The sequence below is a fragment of the Varanus komodoensis genome, unplaced genomic scaffold (assembly GCF_004798865.1).
Source record: "Varanus komodoensis strain SLA01 unplaced genomic scaffold, ASM479886v1 scaffold23, whole genome shotgun sequence".
NCBI lineage: Eukaryota > Metazoa > Chordata > Lepidosauria > Squamata > Varanidae > Varanus > Varanus komodoensis.
The window spans coordinates 2,450,316-2,466,178 of NW_025335627.1; the positions used below are offsets into that span (position 1 = coordinate 2,450,316).

The following is a 15,863-nucleotide window of genomic DNA, read 5'->3' on the forward strand; positions in this document are numbered from 1 at the left end:
AAATAGAAGTCTTCTCCCTTATTTCAGCAGCCTAATTAATCTCAGCAATGGGCATATGAGCAGAGCCTCATGTTGATCTAAGAACATCAGGCAGGTTAACATAGGTGCAGGATAGAGAGCTCTCTTTTTCAGATAGGGCTGCAGCTGGTTTTAAAAAACACACACACTCAAGTCTCCTCAGATAAAGCTGAATTTAGGAGCTGTGAAATTTATAAGTATTAAATTAAAATTTGTATAAATATAGAAGACATCACTATGACATATTCAGACAGTTCGTTATGAGGGGCATTATATGGTTATGTATAATTTCAGTGTAACTGAAATCTACTAAATATGAGCTTGCCAGTACTGGATTTCTTGCAGAAAAAGTAAGAGTACCCCACTTGTTTAAGGATTATTTTGTTAATGGTAATGAGGACCTAAATAGATCTATAGCACAAGGCTATACATATTTACTAAGAAGTAATTCCCACTCTATTCAGTTGGGCTTCATTTAGGATTGTAGTCCTAATACTGAATACCTAAAGAAGGAAGTTTAAAGCTGTTTTCATGAGTATTTCATAATCTGTTTTACGTTTGATAGCAGCTATTATGATAGGTTTCAGTCATAGAATTACTGTTACAAAATATCATAATTAGAGTTCATGACAAAATACGTTTGACATTTCATTTTGATCAGTTGTTATTGATTACATTAATACATTGATCAATATTTCATCCTGGAGCATATGAAAAAATTAATCCATGTTGAAAATAACAGACTTGTGGCATCTTAAAGACTAACACATTATGGCTTGTACAGTGAGCTAGAGTCCAAATGAAGTGCTATCCAGAATTGCAGGTATATTTTAAGGTACTGTGGTTAATGCATGTAACAACTGGCCACTGTGCGAATTCATAATGCCTCAGAGGAAAAGGTGGTGCAATTTGTCAGTGAAAAGGGAATTGTGTGTGTTCTCTAGACATCATACAGAGTTGGAAAAATGTACATAACTTTACAGGGTTTTGTATGTTCTCTGAGCATTATACACAGTCTCCAAGCAGTCTTGGGGACAGTGCTTTGTACTTTTCCTGTGCCATATTCCCATTCTCAAGTTAATATGCATCATCTCCCAGAAACATGCCCTTATTTTTCTCTCTCCTGTTTTTATTTTTAGCCCCTTTTAGTGCTTCTTTAATGAAACATCTAAGGCAGTTTATAAGATTGCAAACCACAATTAGAGACATCTTGAGGACTTCTAAGTGGTGGAAAATGTGACTCCTGTGCTGTTCTTGACCACGACTTTGCCTAGGAAAACCAGGGGGAATAATGACAGCAACTGTTCTTTTCTATCTCTTCTGATGGACTGGTGGCTGCTGGGGTTCCTGGTGATTGGCAGTTGTTTCGGTTATCTGTGTCAACAGCCCAAAGCTAGAAGCTTTAAGAGCTCCTTCTGCAGATCTTCAGTGTCTGACCCCCATCAGAGAAGCAATCAGGAAACAGAGTCGAGATGGCGGCAAAACAAGCTGTGCTGCTGCCAACGCCACCACCAGTGTGGTTTCTCAGTGGCTGATAGCTGTTCTTTCGTAGCTGTTCTAGTGCCTGTTGCCAGGTGCAAGTGGGAGAAGGGAGATACCTGATAAAGGAGATTTTTCAGAGCTGACAATGGCCTAATTGCCCTAATTGCCCTTCACTCTCTCTATTGCAGACCGACATAATGGTTGCTGCTAGGTGGTGGTTGAAGGCACGAAAGAGCTTCTCAGTAAAACTGATAGATTTTGTCATGGAATTTGTGCATCATGCATATGGGTGCTGCGCCTGTGCAGTGCCTCATTCGGAAAGGTTTCTCTAGCTTAGCCTAGAACTAACCCTAAACCCCTCCCCTGTATAAAAGGTGGGCTCCTACCATTCACTTTTGTCCACCATTTGCGAAGCACATCAGGTTCTCTAGCATTCTCCTCGTTGCTTTTCTTATGCCTTAGAACTTTTACTTCTGACTGATCTTTCACAAATTTTCATTTTTAGTCACTTTACTCAATCTATTACTCTTTTATTCCTTTCTAGTTTCTCTCTCTACTTACTCATATCCCAATGTCCTCTATAGAACCTCTTTTCCTTGTGTCTTCTCATTCTGAAGCTTGAAAGAATGCTTCTTGAGAAAGATCCTTATCAATAGTATACCTTGAGTTATGGAAAGCTTTCCCCAGGAATTTTGCTTGGTTCCAACATGGTTTTCCTTTCATTGCTCATTTATTCCCTGCTATATAATAATGGCTTTTAACTCCTAGAAAACAGGGACGAGCGGTAGGTCAATTGAAGACCAGCCTGGGAGAGGGTTTTGGAAGGCAAGGGAGTTCAGGAGGGATGGATTGCACTGAAAGGGAGGTCTTGGAGATGCAAGCCTTGGATACCACTGATTAGCAAAGCAGCAAGGCATAGCAGGGCACTGCCATGGATGAAAAAAGAGGTAGTAAGAGGATTTGAAGTAAAAAGGACCTCCATAGGAAATGGACACTTGGGCAAGTGGACAAAGGGTATACCAGGAAGAAGCTGCTCTATGCAGAGGGATTCTTCACATGGCTAAAGCTGATTATGAGCTGAGACCTGCAAAGAATGTCAAGAACAACAAAAAGATTTCCATTATTATGTAAATAGTATGAGAAAGGGGAGACAGAGAGTGGGACCGCTTAAAAGGGAGGGAGGGGATCTGGTAATTGATGTAGGGGAATAGGCACAGATGCTAAATGAATATTTTGCTGCTATATTCTCCCCAAAGTGGGTTGGGATAGATCTACCTGGGGGAGCTAGATGAGGTTGGGGCTATGGGGAAACAGATTGGAGTCACCTCCCTAGAAGTCGAGAAGCTCCTCAGGGCCCTGAATGTTACAAAGGTACTGGGTCCTGATGGGCTACACCTGAGGGAACTTCACGAATTGGCAGGGGTACTGTTGCATCTGTTTGGCCTTCCTTTTTGTGGCCTCGTGGAAAACAGAAGTTCCGGAGAACTGGAGAGTGGCATCAGTGGTTCCAGTCTTTACAAAGGGTAGCAGAGGGGATATGGAGAATTACAAGCCAGTTAGCCGTACATCCATTCTGGGAAAGTCCATGGAAAGGCTCATAATAAGGAAAACTAGGGATGGGAGTGAACTAAAATGGCCAGGAATGGGTGAATTTGATTCAGATGACCATCAGGTATACTACTGCTGGCAAGAATCCCTCAGAAGAAATGGAGTAGCCTTCATAGTCAATAAAAGAGTAGGAAAAGCAGTACTGGGATACAATCTCCAAAATGACAGAATGATCTCAGTTCGAATCCAAGCCAAACCACCATTCAGCGTCACAGTAGTCCAAGTCTGTGCCCCAACCACTGGTGCTGAAGTGGCTCAAGTTGACCGGTTCTATGAAGGCCTACAACACCTTCTAGAATCAACACCCAAAAATGATGTCCTTATCATCATGAGGGATTGGAATGCTAAAGTAGGAAGCCAAAAGATAACCGGAATAACAGACAAGTTTGGCCTTGGAGTACAAAATGAAGCACAGCACAGGCTGGTAGAATTTTGTCAAGGGAACACTGGTCATAGCAAACACTCTTTTCCAATAACCCAAGAGACGACTCTACACATGGACATCACCAGACGGTCAACACAGAAATCAGATTGACTATGTCTTTGGCTCTGCACCCAAAGATGGAGGAGCTCTATACAGTCCGTAAAAAACAAGACCAGGAGCTTCTTCTTGCAAAATTCAGGCTTAAATTGAAGAAAGAAGGGAAAAGCACTAGACCACTCATGTATGACCTAAATCATATCCATGATGAATATACAGTAGAGGTGACAAGTAGATTTAAGGAATTAGATCAGATAGACAGAGTGCCTGAAGAACTATGGACGGAGGTTCGCAACATTGTACAAGAGGTAGCAACTAAAACCATCCCAGAGAAAAAGAAATGCAAGAAAGCAAAATGGCTGTCTGAGGAAGCTTTACAAATAGCTGAGGAAAGAAGGGAAGCGAAAGGCAAGGGAGAAAGAGAAAGATACACCCAATTGAATGCAGAATTCCAGAGAATAGCTAGAAGAGATAAGAATGCTTTCCTAAATGAATAGTGCAAAGAAATAGAAGAAAACAATAGAATAGGGAGGAGCAGAGATCTCTTCAAGAAAATTGGAGATAAGAAGGGAACATTTCATGCAAAGATGGGCATGATAAAGGACCAAAATGGCAGGGACCTAACAGAGGCAGAAGAGATTAAGAAGAGATGGCAAGATTACACAGAGGAACTATACAAGAAAGAGCTTAACGTCCCTGATAACCACAATGGGGTGGTCACTGACCTCAAGCCAGACATCCTGGAATGTGAAGTCAAATGGGCCTTCGGAAGTCTGAGCAACAACAAAGCTAGTGGAGGTGACAGTATTCCAGCTGAGCTATTCAAAATCCTAAAAGACGATGCAGTAAAAGTGCTACACTCAATATGCCAGCGAATTTGGAAAACTCAACAGTGGCCACAGGATTGGAAAAGTTCAGTTTACATTCCAATCCCAAAGAAGGGTAATGCCAAAGAATGTTCAAAGTACCGCACCATTGCACTCATTTCACATGCTAGCAAAGTTATGCTCACAATCCTACAAGCTAGGCTCCAGCAGTATGTGGACCGAGAACTACCAGAAGTACAGGCAGATTTCGAAGAGGCAGAGGAACTAGAGATCAAATTGCCAACATATGCTGCGTCATGTAGAAAGCTAGGGAGTTCCAGAAAAACATCTACTTCTACTTCATTGACTATGCTAAAGCCTTTGATTGTTTTGAATCACAACAAATTGTGGCAAGTTCTTAAAGAGATGGGAGTACCTGACCATCTTATTTGTCTCTTGAGAAACCTGTTTGCAGGTCAAGAAGCAACAGTGAGAACTGGACACGGAACCACTGATTGATTGGTTCAAAATTGAGAAAGGAGTTCAGCAAGGCTGTATACTGTCGCCCTGCCTATTTAACTTATATGCAAAGCACATCATGAGAAAGGCGGAGCTAGATGAATTACCAGTTGGAATTAAGATTGCTGGGAGAAATATCAACAACCTCAGGTATGCAGATGATACCACTCTCATGGCAGAAAGTGAAGAGGAACTAAAGATAGACTCTTAATGCGGATGGAGGAGAGCACAAAAGTTGGTGTGAAACTCAACATTAAGAAAACTAAGATCATGGCATCCGGTCCTCTCACTTCCTGGCAAATAGATGGGGAAGAAATGGAGGTAGTGACAGATTTTATTTTCCTGGGCTCCAAGATCACTGCAGATGGGGACTGCAGCCAAGAAATTAAAAGACACTTGCTCCCGGGGAGGAAAGCTATGGCAAATCTAGATAGCATACTAAAAAGTAGAGACATCACCTTGCCAACAAAAGTGCGTATAGTCAAGGCTATGGTTTTCCCAGTTGCAATGTATGGCTGTGAAAGTTGGACCATAAAGGAAGACTGAGCGCTGAAGAATTGAGGCCTTTGGTGCTGGCAGAGACTCCTGCGAGTCCCTTGGACTGCAAGGCGATCATACTGGTCAGTCTGGAGATCAACCCTGACTGCTCTTTAGAAGGCCAGATACTGAAGATGAAACTCAAATATGTTGGCCACCTAATGAGAAGGAAGGACTCCCTGAAGAAGAGTCTAATGCTGGGAACAATAGATGGCAAAAGAAGAAGGGGATGGCAGAGAATGAAGTGGCTAGATGGAGTCACTGAAGCAGTTGGCATGAGCTTGAGTGGAGTCCTGGGGATGGTGGAGGACAGGAAGGCATGGAGGAATGTTGTCCATGGGGTCATAATGGGTCGGACATGACTTCGCGACTAGCAACAACAAGCGATGGAGATTGGCAGCCACACAGCATGTATTCCATAAAAACAGATCCTGCCAGACAAACCTTATGGATTTCTATGAAAAGGTTTCAAGGTGGCTAGACAGAGAGAACGTGGTAGATGTGGTTTACCTGAATTTCAGTAAGGAGATTGATAAAGTGCCACATGATATCCTGGTTGAGAAATAGTTTAGCTTTGGGATAGATCTATGCACTATCAGATGGATTAGGGCATGATTGTCGGACCACAAGCAGAGGGTGACCAGGATTGTTTAGATTCTCAGCTCTAAAAATAAGATGGTAGAGTCCGACACTGTTAGTTGAAACATGTCCTGCTTACCTGAAACATGTTGGGAGGACAAACTGGGATGCCCTCTTGTTTCACCAGCAAGGTGAATGCAGTCCTATATTCATTCTCTGTATGTGGCCATAATGCTTTATTAACTGGTTTTCATGCTGAAAAAGTTAAACTTTGAACCTTGAGTTTTATAAGATACAGCTGCCAATACCAACTTCGTATTTTGACATGATGTGTGGATGAAGCGGCATATCAAAGAGAGAAGAATTTTGATCGTTGTAGAATAGATATTTGAAAAGAGAAAAAATAACGAGGATTCAAGATCACTGAATGCAGAATATTATCTACTTTCATGAATATCCCAACCTTTCAATTAGTTTCAAGGTATATAGGAGAACCTGTAAAATACTAAGCTAGCTATCCTTCCCATTTTAAATATAAATATATATAAGTTATGTCCTTTGCCCTACAATATCACTTTTTTAATCTAATTCAATACTTAAGCTAGCACAACCCATCTGTCCAACAACATTCTTTTCCATCCAGTTTGGTTTGAACTGAATAATTTGAATACATTATAGAAAGAAACTCATTGTTTGAAATTCAGCAAGAATTGAGATGATTGTAGGCTCTGGGTATGGTAAAGGTAATTACTTTGTGGTTTGAAATAATATTTCTCAAATTTCAAGCAAAAGGTTATTTCCACATGTACAGTGGTACCTCGGCTCACAAACTCCTCAGTTCAAGACCAAATTGGGTTGCAAACAGAAATTTTGGAAAAAAAATTGTCTCAGGTCGCAAACTTACATCGGGTGACGACCACAATCACGGCCATCTTCCCATTTGCAGTAGCAGACAGACCTGTGGTCACTTGCTGTGAAGCTTATTGAATATTGGCTCCAAAGAAAGTGCAGCGCAAGCATGGTGGTAAAAAGAACATGCAGAGTGGTAATGAAGGTGACAGGAATGTGCAGATTTTTTGCCAAAATTGACCCTGCAGCTAAGAGTCAAAGAAGAGAGGAAACCCCAAAAAGAGATCTCCCCAGTGTTATTTTGGAGGGGGACTCTCCCTCCAAACAATAACCCCCCCCCACCTAGGTTAGTGTTCTCTACTGTACTGTACTTGTTACTTTGTTGTTCTTTGTTACTTTTTTTCAGATTTTTGTGATTAAAAAATATTTACAGAATGGATTCACCTTATTTTCATTGAACCTTATGGGGAAATTTGACTTCGCTTGCAACCAATTTGGGTCGCAACCAGAGTCGTGGAACGGATTAAGTTCGTGAGCCGAGGTACCACTGTGGTACCGTTTTATGAGCAATGGTCGCTTGTATAGTCAAATTATCATCTCAGCACCCCTGTGTTTGCACAAATGCCAAGGGTATCCTCAGGAAGAAAAGCAATGGCAATCGATATAGTGAGAGTATTTTAGGGATTTATTGATAGAGTAATGTGTTTTGAGTTTAACTTGAAGTACTCATTGCCCACAGCTGACTAAGATGAAGTTGGCTGTTACTGGTCACTGTGGGCAATTACAGATGTAGTATTTTTCCAGCACAGGCAATTGCATGCAGATCTCAGTCTAGCAATAGTATGTGCAAATTCCAGAGGTAAAATGTGTTTTCCACATGCTGCATGCTTATGAGCTATTGCTGTGCAAATATTAAAAGCAGATTAGATAGATGGCTTCATTTTATTCCTTCTGTAAGAATCTGTTTGGTGTACCAAGGCCCTTGTGGCATATATATGCAGCCCCCAGTCCAAATCCCCATGAAAACAGCTCCACAGAAGGCAGTAGCTGTGTTAAGCTGCGCTTCTGTCAGCAAGCTGAGCACTGTGGGTTTCTGACATGGCACTCAATTGCTAGCAGGTTTCTCTCATTGCACCTCATTTGCATCTGGGACATCAATTAGCATGTTTGTTGAGACTAATTGAATGAAACTCAATCATAGCTCTTAATTGCTTGACTATGTGAAAAGAAATCACATTAATGCAGCTAATTAAGTGTATGGCAATAGATGCAACATAATTAGGAGCAGAATGTAGAAAACAAGAGAAGGCAAAGGTGTGAGAGCACAGGCTGCAGGGGATTCAGAGGCTCCCTTACCTTTCTATTGCCACACTGGAGGAGGGGACAGTCCCTTCTGTGGGGTTTATAATGCTGTTGGATTATGAACACAGAAAACTTGAGAAGCAAAATGTAAATGGATTTGCAATTACTACTTTTTCAAGCTGTTGAGGGGCAGAAGATAGCACTTCTGGGGTGGGCCACTGTTGAGTGGGCTCTGGGGACTTGTTAAGTGCTGTTTAAAAGTGCTTGGCTTTGAATTACCCCAGTGTCTTGTTAAAGGTTCTCTCCCCCCCTCCCCGTTTTCTGCGATCAGCAGATCAGCATTTTCCACAACTAGCACCTCGTAGGGGAGTGTTCTTTGTAACATTTGCATATCAAAGCATGCTTGCTGGCTTCTGTTTAGTGCAACACATTCCAAATGACAGGGTCATCTTCATCTTTTTTCTGATGCGATCATAAGGTAAATCATTGTTCTAAACCTGCTATGTTTCTTTGTAATGCACACTTTTATTTTTCTAGATGGAAAGATTTGAGATGAGAGAGTATTTGGATAGTGCCTCAAGGAAATGCAGCAGTGCTGCTTTTCTCATGTGTAAACCAGTTAGTATAATTTACTTTCTGTACATTGAAAAGGACTCTTACATTAAATGGCATTAAAGCATTAAACGTAAATGCTAATTCAGTTTTTTTTTTAATTCATAATGACTTCAGTGAAAAGCACTGTTGTCATTCTCCCCCTTCCTTTCATTAATGTACAAGGAGTCATACTGTATTGTACTTGGAAAAATAGGGATTCAAAAATAATGCTAGTGATACATGGTTGAAAAGTTAGGATAATTATCTGAAAATCTTAAATTTCACTTACATTTGAAATGTCATTAAATATAACTAATGTTAAATTGCAAGAGCCTAATAACAATATTTTTTCAATCAATCCTTTAACTCTTGTTCTTGGCTCAATTTGAGGTATATACATTTAGTGAGAATGTCCATGGAGATCAGATTATTAAGTTTAGTTTAGGTTTTGAACTGTGACTAATCTCCTCCTCCAATAATAACTTCTAAAATATCATACATGCACACCGAAGTTAACTTCCTCAACCCTGCTGTTGTCAAGCTTAATAATTCATTTTGTTAGTACATTTTTGAATTAATATTTCATCAGAGTTCCTTTGACCTGTATTCTACATCTAATTCTGGTTTAATTCTTTCATTCCTGGTATACATTTATGCCCTGTATATAACTCCCGTGAAACATTGGCCCATTACGTTCAGCATGACTGATATATTGACAAGGGTATACACATTCCTTTCTTTCCATATTAGCTTAATGAAGCTTCTGTATGACATAATCAAAGACATTTCTCTTTAGGTACAGACTCTTGGACAAATTGAAGTAGTCATATGGCCCATTTTGACCTAAGCCATGCTGTTCTGATACCATATTTTTTTTGGTTTTTCACATACCTCTGGGGAAAATAAATCTATATATGCACATATATATTTGTGCTCTTCTGATGCAGGACTACATGCAGAATGTTCATGGAAAAGAAATTGATCTTCTTCGAACCACAGTTAAAGTTCCAGGAAAGAGGCCACCTCGCGCCACATCAGCATGTGCGCCCATCTCCAGTCCAAAAACAAATGGCTTGTCCAAAGACATGAGCAGCTTACATATCTCACCAAACTCTGGTAAGTTAAATTTTAAATGTTGTGGCCACAATGATTTTATCGTTGCTTTCATCTTTGTATTAATGAATAAACTAAAATACCAAATAGGCAATTATATATATTTCATATTACATGCCTCCTTGTGAATACATTTATTTATTTATTATTTTGATTTATATGCTGCTACAATAGCCCATATTGTTATTGTCTTGTGAGTAAACACAGTAAAGATAAAAATAATTGCCATGCCATTGGTTCTAGATGTAACAAGAATCAACACATTGCTGCTTTCACCAGTTCACTTTGAGTTACTTATGCTCCAATCATATACATATTTACCTGAGAGTAAGTCCCTGAACTTATTTGGGGCTTACTGCTGAGAACATCTGCATTGTAGTGTTCTGTAAAGCAATGTTGTATGTACATTTATTCAAGAAAAAGTTCCATTTAATTCAGTGTGACCAATATCTGAGTAGAAGTGCATAAGACTGACTGTGATTCTGTCTGGACTATACAATTTCAGACTACAAGTGGGAGGGCCCCATGATGAAGAACTACATTTATTTATTTATATTTTCATTTATATGCCACCAAATACTTAAAGTCTCTAGGCAGCTTACAAAATCATGTAAGTACATTTTAAAATAAAAAGATTTAGCATTTTAAAAGCCTTACAATTTTTAAAACCAAATATAATCAGTAATGCAAGAGCATCAAATAAGTGAAAGGAGGTCAGGATCTGTTGAAATAAATATTAAAAAGGAACATTTACGCACATAGAAAAAAAATCTCATTAGCTGAATGACAAGGGTACTAGTCAGGCCATCCCTCATCCGTCTCATGTTCCATTAAAGGTGAGAGGGTTGGATGGAGGAGCAGCCTACAATGTGCACTCCTACATGCAAGCTGAAGTGTTGCAGCCCCCACACGGATTTGCTGTATCAGTGAAAGCTGGCTCTTGATGTAGCCTCTGAAATGTCTTGATTGGTGTACAGAACGCAACAGTGCCAAGGACTGATTTAGATTATAATAGCAGAGTATACTTTTGAGCAAACAGTGAGTGAGGGATGCTAATGGGTAAAATTTCGGTTTGTGGATGTTTGCCACACCACTGTGTGACAACCTGGTACATCTGCCATTGCAGCCCTGCAGCTCAAATAGGCTATAAGGCACTCTTTGTCTATATTCCTGTGAGATGGTGTCACCATTCGTTGTATATTTTTAATATATTGTAACCTATGCATTGTCCTTTACCTTTTCAGGATGTTGTTTTCAATTCCTTAATGACCAGCTTAGCATTTAAGCCAAGCAGTCCAGTGCATGAGTGAAGCTAACCTTCAGAATAAATTAACTCCTGTGTCCAAATTCAGCATATTAAAAGAAACAAAGCAAGAGAATTTCAAACCAAGCAGAGTGCAGTTATTTAATCGGATGCTTTTTTCAAAATAAAAGGAGCATAATAATTAGATGTTGGGATCCTAAGACTAAATAATTGAAACAACTTCCAGGTAGTAGCAAGGGAAGAGACTCCCTGGGCCCTGAACTTGGCCTTGTCTAAGTTTTGCTCTTTGCCGGTCAACCCAAGACAAAGAGAAATGTTCTGTTAGAGCCATAGGTGTTGGGGGGTAGGGGTGGTCTTTTACAACCCAAGGTCTATGATATAGGGGGATCACTGCCCAGAGGAGGAAATTAAAACTGACCAATCAGTAACCTGGACAGACCTGACCCTGTGTTGTCCAGGTAACTAACTAGTCATGGAAGGAGGTGAATGGCAGCAGTCAGCCTAGAATGTGTAGAGGTTTAAATGCTGGGGTCATGATCTTTGTTCAGTGACTTTCTTGGAAAAGTGGGCGGAGGGGGGTGGTTAGTGCAAGTTACATAAAATGCAGTAAGCACTTTGTTCACACATTGCTTATGCTTGGGGTGGGCATCTTCATTTCTATTGCCAAGACTAAGTTCAATAGCTACTCCAGTAGCTTTTCTACTAATATCAGCAGCAATGTTGACTTCTCTCAGAGGTTCTGAGACTGGAAACAGTTGATACGTACCCAGAAATGCTTTGGCATTCAAGGGCTATAGCTAATTAGGCATATAGTGGAATGTAGTAAACAGGCTGTATATCATTTTCATGATTACCATGAATTCGAACAAAAAAAATATGGGGAAATGAGTTTATTTTACTTGAGCAGGGGGTGCAGAGGACTGAGTTTCAAGAATTTCAGGCATCTTGGACATGGAAGACAGAATCATCCAGGGAAAGGCGAGAAGAGAAGGCATCTTAAATGAGGAAGGTGGAAGAGAAGATGGGCAGGAAGGAGAACTGCTCAAGGCCAGGATCTATAGAGGTGAACAGTTGCACACTGATTCACTCAAAACAGGAGCAACTGAATAACTGAGAACTATTAGAGGCTATCTGCTAAAGGACTTCAGCAACTTACTCATTGGTGTGACTGAAATGTCCCCAGGCTTCTTATTTTAGGAAATGCAGTTGCTAGGTGGATATGGCATAGCTCACTACCTCCCTTTATTTGACTGCACGTAATTTATGCTTCCATGTCTCAGACCAGCTTACAGAATCTAAACACTGGCTTCCGTTAACAACAATTAAATGGGCTTATGTGCTCATTCGTGCTGTTCTAATTATTGTGAAGATGAAGGAGAATACTCACAAGTGCTCTTCAAATCTCCCCTCCTTTTTCTGGATGTTTATCATTGCATGTATCCAAGAGGAACTGAAATCTTTGGGCTTTGATGGATTTTGAAGCATTCCTAGCTACAACATAGGTTTTAAAATATGTATTCTTTTTGCCCCTCATAAAGGTAAAAGAAGCCAGTAATTTCTTATACAATGTTAAAGGAGTACAGTTATATTTTATTTGAAAGAATATGTGGCTTTGTGCTGCTTAATGTTATTTTATGCATGATAATGGACTTTTCAGCAGTGGGCATATGTCTGAATTCGGCATCACAGATGTGCAAATGGATATGAAACTTTTCAAATCCATTTTTATAACTGACTGGCCATGCATGTGTGATTGTAACTTTGGAACACAAGGTCTCCTGGGATGCTGATTAGACAGTGATCTACCAATGTTGCCTTCTCTTTTGTCTGCCCCCTCCTCTCATGGTCTCTTTAAGTTCTGTGTTCTGTTCCTTGTCTGCTACTGTCTAGTCCCTTGCCTTGGTGGTCAATGCCAAGAGGCACGCAACTTTCTGAGGTTCAAGTTAGAACTTCCTTTCACCGTCCCCAGCCTCTTACTTACAGGAGCAAAAGCCTCTTTGCCCATCCCTCTAAAGCAGGGATTACCCTTCAGATATTTTGACATTTGTTTTTCTTATGGGCCATCAAGTCAGCTCCAACTTATGCTGACCCTATGAATGAAAGCCCTCCAGAATGTCCTGCCATTGACAGCCCTGCTCAGCTTTTGTAAAATCAAGGCTGTGGCTGCCTTTATGAAGTAAGTCTCATCTCATAATTGGTCTTCCTTTTCTTCTGTCTTCTTTTGGTCTTCTTCTGGCGATCTTTTCCCCAGCATGATTGTCTTCCCCAGTAAGTTTTGCCTTCTCATGATGTGTCCAAAGTAAGAGAGCCACCATTTTGTCATTTTTGCTTCAAGGGAAAGCTCTGGTTTGATTTAATCTAGGAGCCACGTATTCATCTTTCTGTCAATCCAGGGTAATCACAAAGCTGTCCTCCAGCACCATGTTTCGAATGCATCAGCTTTCTTCCTCTTGTCTTTCTTCACTGTCCAGCTTTACACCCATAGATTGCGATCAGGAATACACTGGTTTGGATGAACTTGGTCTTGGTCTCTAGTGAAGCGTCCTTACACTTGATGATCTTTTCTAGTTCCTTAATTGCTGCCCTTCCAAAACTCAGTCTTCTTCAGATTTCTTGGCTACAGTCTATTTGAATTGATGACTGAGCCAAGGCATGCAAAATCACTCACAAGTTCAGTTCCTACACTGTTGTCATTCTATAAATCTTCTGTTGTTAAGAATTTTGTTTTCCTAATGTTAAGCTGCAGTCTTGCTTTTTTCTTTCACGTTCAGCAGGAGCTGTTTCAGTTCAGTGCTGCTTTCTGCCAGTAAGATGGTATCACTTGTGTATCTTTAATAATGTGTCTTGCACTAGTTTTAGCTCCTTGCCCTGATTTTAATCCAGCTTTCTTTATGATATGTTTTTCACAGAGATTGGACTGTATCTTAAAACTGCTGCTTTTTTCTTAGCTGGTCTTATCTCCTATTTGTGTGTGTTTTAGCAGATGGTTTTATACTGTATTTTCATCATGTGGGGTTTATATATACTTTTGTATATTTCTTATGCTGAATTTATACTGTATTGTGCTTTTCAATTCTTACCATTTGACCATTGCTTATCAGGTTTGACCATTGCTGGTGAGATGATAAGAAAATGGGGCAGTGGCCACAACTGAGGAGCAGGTACTCTGGATCCAAAAGGATCTGGGCAGACTATGGAAGTGGGCAGGGGACAGCAGGATGGCGTTCAATGCAGATAAGTGCAAGGTCTCGCACTTGGGGAATAGGAATGGGTGTCTTAAGTACAGGTTAGGGGACAAGTGGCTGGAGAGCAGCACATGTGAAAGGAATCTCAGGGTGTTGGTTGACTACAGGCTAAACAGGCACCAGCAGTGTGACATGGTGGACAAGAGGGCGAATGCCACCCTTCAACGCATAGCCAGAAACATGGCTTCTAGATCGAGAGAGGTATTACTGCCACTCTATACGACTCTGGTGTGCCCGCAGCTGAAGTACTGCATTCAACTCTTGGGCCTCTCATTACAAGAGGGATATAGCAAGATTGGAATCAGTGCAGCAAAGGGCCATTAGGATGGTGGCTGGTTTGCACAGTAAGCCATGTGAGGAGAGACTGAGGGAGCTGGGTCTTTTCAGCCTTGAGAGGAGGAGACTCAGAGGGGACCTGTTAGTGACAAACAGGTACATGACAGGGTGCCACACAGAGGTGGGTTGTGATCTTTTTTCCTTCGTGGTGGAGGACAGGATGCGTTCCAATGAGCAAGGCTCAGAAACCAAGATTCAGGGGGGTTGCCAGGAAGTACTTCCTGACAGTTAGTACCCTGAGGGTATGGAATGGGCTTCCATGGGAGGTAGTTGAAGCACTGTCGGTGAGCGTGTTTAAGGATAGGCTGGACGGGCACTTGGCAGGCATGTCATGAGTGGAGCTGGCTGGAGCCAGGGGTCAGACTAGATGGCCCAGGAGACCCCTTCTGACTCACTCTGTTTCTATGTTTCTAAGTCTTATATTTTATTCTATATTAAAATTACATGTTGCCTATTAAATTTATTATGTAAGCATTTTATAAATATAATACAGATCAATAGCATCCAAAGCCACATACTTGCAGTAGATAATGCCAGAATGACAGAGAATACATAAATTATATCAATAAGAAAAAGTCTGCTGTGTTCAAAATTGCACAAAGAATAAGTGGCTTGCCAACAAACAAATTAGCATGTTTTCCCTCAGTGGTCTTGATATTGCAGGTATCCTGCTTAACCAAAGATGGGGGTAGGGTTGGTATAGTAAATGCTCAGATAGTTTGTGTCATTATTGCAAAATTAACTATTCCTGGGAAAAGTATCAGCTATTACCAGCCCATTGTAAGTTGAAAACTGGCTTCACTGGAGTATGCTTTCAAACATCATAATCAGTGTAGAGCTGCTATATGAGGAAAAGGTATACTCACAGGGTTGTTGTGGGGATAGGATGGAGAGCAGGAGGAGGAGGAGGATGAAAGCCATTCTGAGTTCTAGAAGTGGGATATAAATCTAATAAATCTATTAATTTGTGGGTCAAATGAGGCACTAGCATTGGAACACTATCTTGTGCCTGTTATTTGGATATCACACAGAATTTAAAATTATTGATAAAATTAAGTATTGATATCAAAGAAATTCATTAAATTAAGTTGTTTGATTTGACTGCTGGATTCATTACTGGTACATTGTTT

General features: G+C 40.6%; 1 protein-coding gene across 4 annotated transcripts in view; it reads left to right on the plus strand.

The window, feature by feature from the left end:
- Positions 1-15,863, plus strand: part of AGAP1 (ArfGAP with GTPase domain, ankyrin repeat and PH domain 1) — a 497,479-nt gene that overhangs the window by 254,249 nt on the left and 227,367 nt on the right. For all 4 annotated transcript variants that reach the window (XM_044431796.1, XM_044431798.1, XM_044431797.1 and 1 more), the window contains one exon: positions 9,723-9,891. In XM_044431796.1, coding sequence (XP_044287731.1) covers positions 9,723-9,891 — 169 coding nt within the window. The remainder of the gene's footprint in view (positions 1-9,722; positions 9,892-15,863) is intronic.